Source organism: Musca vetustissima, unplaced genomic scaffold, assembly GCF_032173495.1.
Source record: "Musca vetustissima isolate MV318-11 ecotype Yass unplaced genomic scaffold, APGP_CSIRO_Mvet_v1 utg20446, whole genome shotgun sequence".
NCBI classification, from domain to species: Eukaryota; Metazoa; Arthropoda; class Insecta; order Diptera; family Muscidae; genus Musca; species Musca vetustissima.
The window spans coordinates 13,402-24,361 of record NW_026886964.1 but is presented as its reverse complement, the minus strand read 5'-3'; the positions used below and the strand labels follow the sequence as shown (position 1 = coordinate 24,361).

The window sequence follows — 10,960 nt, the reverse complement described above, 5'->3', positions numbered from 1 at the left end:
ATACAGTATTTACATTAGTTTTTATAGTAAAATTAAAGAAAATAAAAAAGGGCTCCTTTTATCAAAAACAGCGCGTAACATTTTTGAGATCAATCTGGCAACTCAACCACCATATGATCAAAATAACAATAGAATCTATAAAAAAATCTACTTTTAAGATTTCCAATAGTCCTTTTAATAATGTTTCTTTATTATATCGATGTTGACAAGATCCATGCTCCACTTGTTTATGGGCGTCATCAAAAATGTTTCTAAAGCGTAACCACTGTCCCCTAGAAGCCAACTATTTTGCATACCATTTCCACTTTTGTTAATGCTGCCTAGCTGCACTCATAGCTGCTAACCGCAGGCTTTCGGGAATGGTACCCTTGTGTATGAAAGGACCAACTTCTCTCAAAATAGCCATAAATGCTTATTTTAACACGTTCCAGTATCATTAGACTTTTTCTGGTAGAAACAAGGGCCACCAGGCATATTTTTTTCTTAATTTTGTTGTTAAACAAATTGCAAATTCCATTGAAACATATGTTTTTTTATTGAACACATTTCGTAACATATTGAACACAGCCGCACTTTCGCTCGAAATTGAGCACACCAGTTTGCACATCATGGGAATTTAAAAATGTATGGGAATTCAAAAACTCTCGGAACATGTCACATGGGCGTATATGTGTCTTTATTTGGACAGGGTGAATATGAATATGTTGTAGCAAAAGCACTCTGAAATTTCAGAGTTTTTCTCAAATGTCTGATTATTGAGTTTCAAAATGGTGGGCTTTGACGTAGCTTTTCTTTTTATATTAACAAAGTCATAAAAAGATTTAGGATTGAGTTTGAAATTATGTTTAATCTTGTTTAAATAAAGATTGTAAAGTTCTGGACTCTGCGGTATATTTAGACCTTGCGATAGCATATTTTAAATTTTTTATATTTTTTAAAAAGTTTATTTTTATAATTTTTAATACTTGGAAGTCCAGATGTGACCCATGGATATCGTTCCGAGTTTCTAACTCTAACAATGGGAACACATTCTAGAATAAATTTATTTAGGATATCATAAAATTAATATACTAGATCACTATGACCCTTACAAATAAATAATGAGCTACGGTTGAGATAAGTGCGTTTAGCTTTCGGAAGTCAGTTTTATTATAATTAGGAACAGATTTAAATGACATAGAAGAATTTTTGGTAGCTAAATTATTATGCATCATGGATAATGGATAATGTAGGATGGTAGTTATCTTCGGGAGTACATACTGGAGGTATTCTAATTATTTCAAAATATTGTGTATAATTCACAAATGCTGGATCTAGAATTCGATCATAACAATTTGATACGCTATTTATTTGATAAAGATTTATGTCGCTAAATCGATTTACAATTTCAAAGGTACATAGGTTTACAGATGTCAAGGGTGTTAGAGCCTCAGAATCTGGCAATGAAAGCAACTTTACGGACGCCAGATTAAAATCGCCGAGAACTAATATTTTGTCAGAGTCATTCATTTTGTTAGTGATTGAATTTACTGCTAAGATGCTGATTATAAATATCAAGTGGCGATGAGGGAGGAATGTATGTAATTTAAAATGTTCTTATTCAATGGATATGCAAATAAATTCGATAAACTGTTTTGAGTTTAATTCAATTAAATTAGTGGAATATTTGGCATCAACTGCAATAAGGACGCCATAACTTTTTTAACAACTCTATCTTCTCTAAATATTTGATATCTGGAACACAAAATTTCACTATTTAACACGGATGCTTTTAACCGAGTTTCAGAAAATACTATAACATCACAATTAAAACCAAGGCTATCAGAGAATAATCGAGTTAATTTTGTGTTTAACCCTCTTACATTCTGATAGCAAACATTGAGAAACATATTTAGTTTTTTGCTAAATGAGCTAAATTTTCAGATCTTTCCAGAAATTCCTTTACAAATGCATTAGCAGGCCAAAATTCTCACGAAATTAGTCGATGAAACACACTTTCTTGTACTACGATAGAAAGAAATTTCCATCGATTTTTGTTTTATATAATAATTTATATCCTCAGCCGAGGTATCTGGTGCAAACCTAGATACAAATACCATTTTCATGGTGGGAGCCATAGATAATGGTCTTTGACCAGGTTGGAGGGAATTGTTAGTGACAGCTACGGAAGACGCATTAGATGATTGAACTGATGATTCCCGATTTCCGTGAGTAGGTTTTGAAGTCTTTTCTAGACTAGCACTACTTATACCCACAGATTTTGGATTAATCACTTCATTTGCATCTTTAATGATTTTGCGACTAGGCAGGGCTTTATTGGGAGCCTTTTTCGCAGACCTTTTACGTTTCTGCCCAGACACAGACGGTGATGATACAAATTCATCAAGCTCTTGGTACTTTTCGAACAAATTGGAAAAATTCTCAAAACGTTTTGATAACGATGTAAATTCCTTTTTCATCGAACCAAGCTCCGACTGCAAGTCTTTTGCAAAGTTGTAAAAATCGGTTGAGAGTTTTCGACAATGAACACATCACCAACGGACACCAACATTATCCCTAATTGTGTCCACTACATTTGCATTAATTCGAGCACATTTAACGTGCCATTGATTAAGGCAAAACCAGCAAGTGGCACACAACTCATCATCTACAGAAATATTACATAATTCGTAAGGACAAACCATTTTTAAAAATTATTATTATTATTTATTTTTCTTAATATAATTTATGATTTTTCTGGAATTGTTATCCCTTGAATTTCTTATGAAACACAAAATTTGGCAACTCTGTTTTGAGATGTCAAAATAACAAAACAAAATAAAAATAAAAGAAATGTTACAACAACAATATAAGCTAATGTAACAAAGGAACAAATTAGGAATGGAACCAAAATGCCAATTAGAATTAAAAAGATTAATTAATATTAGCAAAAATATGTTAAATTGCACAATTCCAATTAGATAAAAATGCACAAAAATTATTTCACATCACTTTTAAACACTGTTACAACAAAAACACAGCATATATTGTTAGAAATTAAATATTTTTTAAACGAGCACAGAGCACCACAAAATTAGTGAATATTCACGACAGGGTTGCCAATATCATTTAAGAAGATACAAAGAATGTTTCATAATTTGATACACTTGAAAGGGTAGACGATTTTAGAAATGAACTCCGTAGATCGATAAAAATTGCATATCATTTAGAAGAAAAAGTATAACACATTTTAGCATTTTTTTTTATACCATCGACCATAGTATGGAGAGTATATTAAGTTGGTTTTTCTATTTTTAACTCGTCGAAATAATAATTTCCGACCCTATAATCAGCGTAAAAGTCTATTCATGTCCGTCTGTTTGTTGTAAGAGATCTATCTCTAAACGAATAGAGATAGATCTCCAACATTTTGCATAGAGGTGTCTTTTGTCTGCAGGCAAGTTTGAATATAGGCTATATCAATCCACGCTAAAGCATAGCATTCTACTTTCGGAGTATATCGAGATAGACCAGCAAGGAATGTTCAAAAGTCGCACGGTGTCGACTATATGACACCCTTCACCACTTTGGGTACATACAAGAGATGCTCATATGTACAATATCCTGTAGATAGAATAGACATAGCATCTTTGGGGACAATTGAAATGGAATCGGACGAAATTAACTGTGTGAAGTACATAGATATTTGAACTAAATTAAAACAACCCATACACATATCAATCTGAAACATGTATGCAAAATTTTGGCCGCCTATGTCAAGTGGTTCCGCAGTTAATGAGTTTATACCCAATTTTTGGGTAAAAACTCGGGTATTTGCCCAAGTATATACCCACGTCTTTAAAGTATCGTAAAGCTATCCATTCTAAATCGATTTGATAACAGAAACCCGAAAATAGGGTGCAAGATGGTGTATTACTGATTCAATATAGTAAATACCTAAATAAATACCCGCAAATGGGTATTTACCCACACCTTGGGTACTTACCCGGTAAATACCATCTATAAAAATATTCAATATTAGTTCACAATTAGGGTTGCTCCCATATCACGGTTCCGTTTTTTTAAGATCTTGGGCAGGGTTTCCAACAGAATTGCTTTTAATTTAATATTGGGGGATACTTATTGAGCTGAAAATCTATCTACTTAAAATTATCAATATTGGCCCAAGTATCCGGGTTATCCCTTAATATTCGGTGTGTGGCTGTAATTTTATATTTTGGATGATCATTGAGTAGAATATTTTCCTAAAAAAATTTGCGCAAGCTTCCGAAAAACATCCATATAATGGCACTCCAAATTTTTGGAGATTTGGCCAAGTTTTTCAACCTAATCAGATGTAATTGGTTCTTGTATTTGGTAGTAAGATATCCTACTTAAAATTGTCAATATTGATCCACTCTTCTGTATTTTGGGGGCTTTGGTTACGTGTTTCAATTAAATTGGCTGTAATTTTATATTTTAGATGATCAGTGAGTACAAAATCTCCTAACAAAGAATTATCAATATTGGTCCAAGTTACCGGGTTGCACCCATATAATGGTATCCCCCATAATTTCTCATGTGGTGTCAAATATTCCTACCAAAAATTAATAAATCTTCATTCCAATGTAGCTATATGGCATTCCGGGATATTAGGGGTGAGACACATTTTTGGTAAAAATCGTATATATTTAGGTCCAAGTTTTGATATAGCAATACATACAGGTCTCGCCACATTTTCGGCATTATAAAGACATTGACCTAATTTTCTCATAGAGTTGGCTATAATTAGGTATAACGGACTCCTGTGGATAAAAAACATCATCCCAGAAATTATTATTATAGATTTTGCAAAGAAAATATCTCGTATATTAGTTTTCTCTGTGATACACATTTTTGGTATCGGATGTTTATAAGTTCAAAGATATTGGAAAATGGAAATATAAAAACCTGATTTTATATTTCCCGTAGCATATCAAAATTTATTATTATTTCCAAACAAATTAATTGCATGGATCTTAGAATTCGAATGCCCTGAATGGCCACGAACTCGATTCGGATGTCTACTGATTTTCCATCCTTGCAAAATGTCCCAAAATGTACGTGCATTCAATGGAAAACGTGTACATACAATGATCGCGTGTACATTCAATGATATACTTCTCAATTATTTTCCAATTAAAAAAAAAAACCAGTGAGCGGAGCAGTATAGTCGGACGGGGCCGACCATACGATACCCTACACAACTACCACGAACTCTAACTTTCTGAGGATGTTTATTCTGAGTCTGAGTAGTATTTCGTCCGATTAGAGGTCAACAACACCTCTTTCTTACTTTTTTTCGAATATTCAGTACAGTCCTTCTAATTACTTGTCCACATTACCTTCACGGTGGGTTGTGTTGTGATTTTCGGATTATACTCTACTCGAAAACACACAAAAAATTATGTTTTCCGTCCATTTCATCCCAAAAGTGTATCCTGATCATCACCGAAAATTGTAGGCGTTGTTCTTGACTATAACTGTAACTTCATGAAAAATTTCAAAGCCATCAGCGCGATATTACTCCCTCTAATGTGGTAATGGGTTACTAAATAATATCTGAATACGTAAGCACCTGTAAATATTTGACTGTAACTCCCACATCTGAGTAGATACATCACTATAGTTGGTATCAATTTAAAGGCCAACCACTCCTCTTGGATATGCTATCAACTCCTGGGGTCTACATCCTCCAGGAGTAAATATATATGCCATAGAATACAAATTTCAGCTAGTCGAGATATGACGATCGGTATACTTAAAGGTGGGTCTAGGACCAATATTTCGCGGCGTTACAAACATTTGGGGCTGCACAAAGCTATAATACCCTGACAACATAGTTGTGTAGGGTATAAAAATATTTTGAAAATTTTGACAAATGTAGGCTTAAAGGAATAATAGCCTACCAATTTTTGACAAAAAGGTCTCAAAATAAAACTACGACATGGTGCAATCAAAATAGCTCGATACTAAATTCGTGGATATGCAAATATGCCTCATAATATTTTTTTGCACATTTTTCGCGGTTTTCGATTTTTTCTCACCTTGTAAACATTTCAAGATTACGATAAGAAAAATCCGTTCAGCCGTTCTCGAGTTTTAGAAAGACTAACGAACAGCAATTCATTTTTATACCCTACACAACTATGTTGTCAGGGTATTATAGCTTTGTGCAGCCCCCAAAAGTTTGTAACGCCGCGAAATAGTGGTCCTAGACCCACCTTTAAGTATACCGATAGTCATATCTCGACTAGCTGAGTCGATCTAGACATGTGTGTCCGTCCGTCTGTCCATTATAATTTGTAAACACGATACAGGCCACAGTTATGGACCAATCTTCACGAAATTATGCATGTAGGATGGGTTCTGGCCAATGAAGACCCCTATTGTTTTTGATAAAGATCGGTTAATATTTAGGGGATGAAATGGACCAAATACTAAATTTTTGTCGGTTTTTCTGGTCGCTCCAGAGTCCGCAGTTATGGTCCGAACATCGTGAAATTTTACATGGAGAAGGGGATCGGGCCTAAGAATAAGCATGCCTGTTTTGATAAAGATCGGTCAATATTTAGCGGGTCAAATGGATCCTGACTTTTGTGTGAAAAATTACAAAATTTCTATTGTGGGACGTATATACTTGCTCCTGAAGGACATATAATCGAAATGTTGATGAGTTGTTGACCTTCAAATTGATACCAATTATATGGCTGTATGCGGGAGTTATACGTAATTAAGTAAAGGTGACTATGTGTATATTGTTACTATTACTCCATTAGAGGACGGAAATGTCGCGCTGATCGCTTTGAAATTTTACATGAAGTTCCGATTATGGTCAAGGACGACACTTATAGTTTTCGGTGAAGTTGAGATTTCATTCAGGGGGTGCAATGAACCGAAAATTTTAATTTTGTCAGACTTTCTAGTCGCTTTAGAGACAAATATTATATACAGAACATCATATATTTTACAATTACAAGGTGAAGGGGACTTGACCAAATACTTAGAGCGGCTGTTTGGATGATGATCGGTCAATTTTCCGAGGGTCAAATCAACCAAAACCTAAAGTGACCAATTTTTTTTATTGTATGGCGTAAAAATTCTCTTCAAGAAAAAAACATTTTGGAAAATATGCAAGACTTAGAAATAGGAGTTGTTGATCTATAATCTGTAAAAAGGTTGCAAATATCACGAAATATTGCCAAGGCTCAGAATATAGAACCGCCGAAAGTGTGCTTTTCGTGGTAGTTGTGTAGGGTATCATATGGTCGGCCCCGTCCGACTATACTGATCCGCTCACTGGTTATATATAGAAAGATTGAATGTCATCGAGCAAAATATGTAAAAGATCTATATATAAATGGACGTATTTGAGCAACAATACAAAATTAATCTCGACACAAAATATCTCGATACACGTTATTCTAGGTTCTATTTGGTACGTTGTGCATAAATTCGTCCTAAGCGAAATCTTGAGTTATTTGGTACATCATTTTGATGAAATCGGATGAAAATATATATGGGAGATATATCTAAACCTGAAACGTCTTCAATCCAATACGATATGCAATATTTCATGTAAAGCGAACAAACATAGGCTCCTCCATTTGCATAAAATCGGACAAAAATATATGAGTGAGCTATATCTACATCCGAATCGATTTCAACAACAAAATATCGTGCAAATAGAACAGGATCTATAGTCCACCATTTCCATAATATGGGGTTAAAGTATATATTAGCTATACATAAATCTGAACAGATTACAACAAAATTTCGCATACATCAATCAGGACTAATTCAGTACTCTGTGTAAAATTTTGTCTCAATCGTACAAATATTGGTAGTATGGTGCTCTATTTACATAAAATCGGACGAAACTATATATGGGAACTATATCTAAATCTTGACCAATTTTCTCAAATTTCAATCGGGTTCGTAACATGGTACAAATAAAAGAGCTGTGCCAAATATTATACAAATCCGATTATAAATGCGACCAGCACTTTGTTAACAAAAATACATGGACGGACATACATAAATACACCCAGAAAGTGATTCTATGCATATTCCCAAAAGTAACCATGGGTCTATCTCGTTTCCTATTACCTGTTACAAATATATGAACAAAGACATAATACCCTGTACCACAGTGTAGAGAAGTGTATAACAACTAGAACGTCAGGTTCGAGGATAAACTATATGCCCTCATACTTAGTCCCCATGTGACCACACTTACCAAAATACCGAAATTTGAGAGGTACCGTTATACAGTCGTGAAACGTGGGCCAATATTGATAATTTTTGGAAGGGAGATTTTCTATTTAATGCTAGTCCAAAATATAAAAATACAGCCAATTTGGATGAACTCTACAAAATATAGAAATTTTGAATATGGCGAGTTCGGTCGTGATTTAAATAGATGAACATCGCTAAATCGGCATAAAATTTTTGGAATCGGCCTGATCTAAGTTATTCAAAAACCAGTAAGCTGAGCAGTACAGTAGACTGGGGTCGACCATATGGTATCCTGCAAAACTACCATTGAACTCTAACTTTCTGTGGATCTGTATTCCAAGTCTGGGTAATATTTCCGTGCACAATTTAATCATTGTCATGGCAATGTTGTGGCCTTCAGAGCAACCAGATAAACAGACAAAAATAAAGTTTTGTTCTATTTCATCTACTAAATATTAATCGATCATTACCAAAATAAGGGTTTTCTTGGGCCATGACCCATACTACATGCAAAATTTCGATTGCAAATGACGATTGGTCCATTAATGTGCCTGTTAAGTGTTTACAAATTATAATGGACAGACGGCGGACGAACGATCTGTGTACTAAAATGAGGGTCTAGAAACAATATTTCGCTGCGTTACAAACATAGTTGTGTAGGTTATAATATATCATATGAAGATTAAGATCAGATTTGTGATCGTTACAAAATAATCTTGACATATGATAACGTTATTACTTTTGGCACAATAATTATATCTCATCGATCGTATACTCCAGAACTAATACAGGGACGAGCGGATTGCCGAAGCTGCTGTTGATTTCGGTTCAAGTTTGTAGGACTGCGGTTAATACCACACGTCTCCACATGTATTTCGTCTCTCACAAACCCTCCGAAGTCGAACGTCTTATCCGTTCCTCTACATAGAGTGATTCGGAATTATTCAGATAACACAATACTTAAAATATTTTTTGTACAAACCGTGTATTTGTTTAATTTCCTGTTTCCGTAAAAATTAAAAAATAATATTTTGATTTTAGTTTTTGTTTTATTTATTTTATTTAAGTATTTCTCTTTTTTACTTCAAATTATTTGTACATTAATTACTGTTATTGTTGTTGTTGTCGTTGAAATAAAATAAAATAAAATAGTTTTTTTTTTGTTAAATGTTGTTGTTGTTGTTGGTTAGTGAGAGTGGTGTGGAAATGTCAAAGAAACAGAAATAAATATTTTTACAACAATTCGCAAGCCACGGCAATTGCCAACAGAGTGATGATAAAAATGAAGAAGAAGAAAAACAAATAGTCATTGGGAATAATTGGAGCCACATACTTACAACACCGAACTTAAAACAAATCACAGTCTTGATATTTTTTAACATTTGTTTGATTGAATGGATGGTGGGGATGGGGTTTAATTTGCAAATTTGCGTTGTTGTTTGTGTTATGTGTTAAAAAAATTATCATTGTTGGTAGTCTAGAGGTTATAAATATTTGAGGGGGTGAATGGTATTATATGTAATGATATTAACAATGCTGCTGAATGGTGACATTTAAGGATTCTCCAATGGACCCACATATTGACCATTCTGATTGGCCAAACGGACATTTTCTAATTTCTTGGCAAATTCCGGATCACTTTTGGCTCTCTGCTCCAAACGTTCCTGTTGCTGTTTAATGCCGGCATAAATTTGATCTAAACCTTTTTGAATCTCCTCGGGAATGGCTGGTGGTGTGGGTATATGATCACCGGTGGCACGGAATCCACGTTCATCGGCGGTGTACTGAACATTAATTGTTTCACCTTCGGGTGACTGATAGGAATATTGACCATGTTGTACCAGCACACCATTGGGGTTAATTTCTGAGAAATCCTTAAGGAATCCCGTTTCTTCGTGTATTATATTATTACCGGTTTCATATTCTGTCTTATAGCTGCCATCTTCACTTTGTTCTTTGTTATATTTTAGAATTGGTATCCATGTGGAGGTTTCACGACGTGGATCGGGTTTCTCATCTAGGGGGATATTGTTTGCGTTAGGGTGCGGTTGATGATTGTTGATATTGCGATGTTGAGGTATGGCCGTGCAGGAAATGATAATTAAGCACAGGCACAATAAGGTTGATAGCTGCAAATTTTAAAAATAATTATATATTAAAAGGAAATTATAGAAAATGGCGGATTATTTAAAAATTTTGAAATCATATTTCGAAGTCCATTTATAATATTGTCAATTAGAACATCATTGACCCACGTACATGAGTAGACATTTTTTTACATTTTAAAGGACCTAGCAACATTTTACTTTTTGAAGAACCATACAATTTTTCGCAGAAAAATATATCTATATTTTAACATAGCCTTAATATAAGGATCCAATCGATCCTAGGTATTTAAACCTCATAACGACGTTTTTAATTGTTTCACTTTTATACCCTACACAACTATGTTGTCAGGGTATTATAGCTTTGTGCAGCCCCAAATTTTTGTAACGCCGCGAAATATTGGTCCTAGACCCACCTTTAAGTATACCGATCGTCATATCTCGACTAGCTGAGTCGATCTAGACATGTGTGTCCGTCCGTCCCTCCGTCCGTCTGTCCATTATAATTTGTAAACACGATACAGGCCACAGTTATGGACCAATCTTCACGAAATTTTGCATGTTGGATGGGTTCTGGCCAATGAAGACCCCTATTGTTT

General features: G+C 34.4%; 1 protein-coding gene across 1 annotated transcript; it reads right to left on the bottom strand.

Moving 5' to 3' along the window:
* Positions 1 to 9,809: 9,809 nt before the first annotated feature.
* LOC133334463 (endocuticle structural glycoprotein SgAbd-2) lies at positions 9,810 to 10,527 on the bottom strand. Its single transcript, XM_061542757.1, has 2 exons — positions 10,516 to 10,527; positions 9,810 to 10,385 (listed from the first exon to the last, which is right to left on the bottom strand). The coding sequence occupies exons 1-2, from the start codon at positions 10,525 to 10,527 to the stop codon at positions 9,810 to 9,812; spliced, it is 588 nt and encodes a 195-aa protein (XP_061398741.1).
* Positions 10,528 to 10,960: the final 433 nt, after the last annotated feature.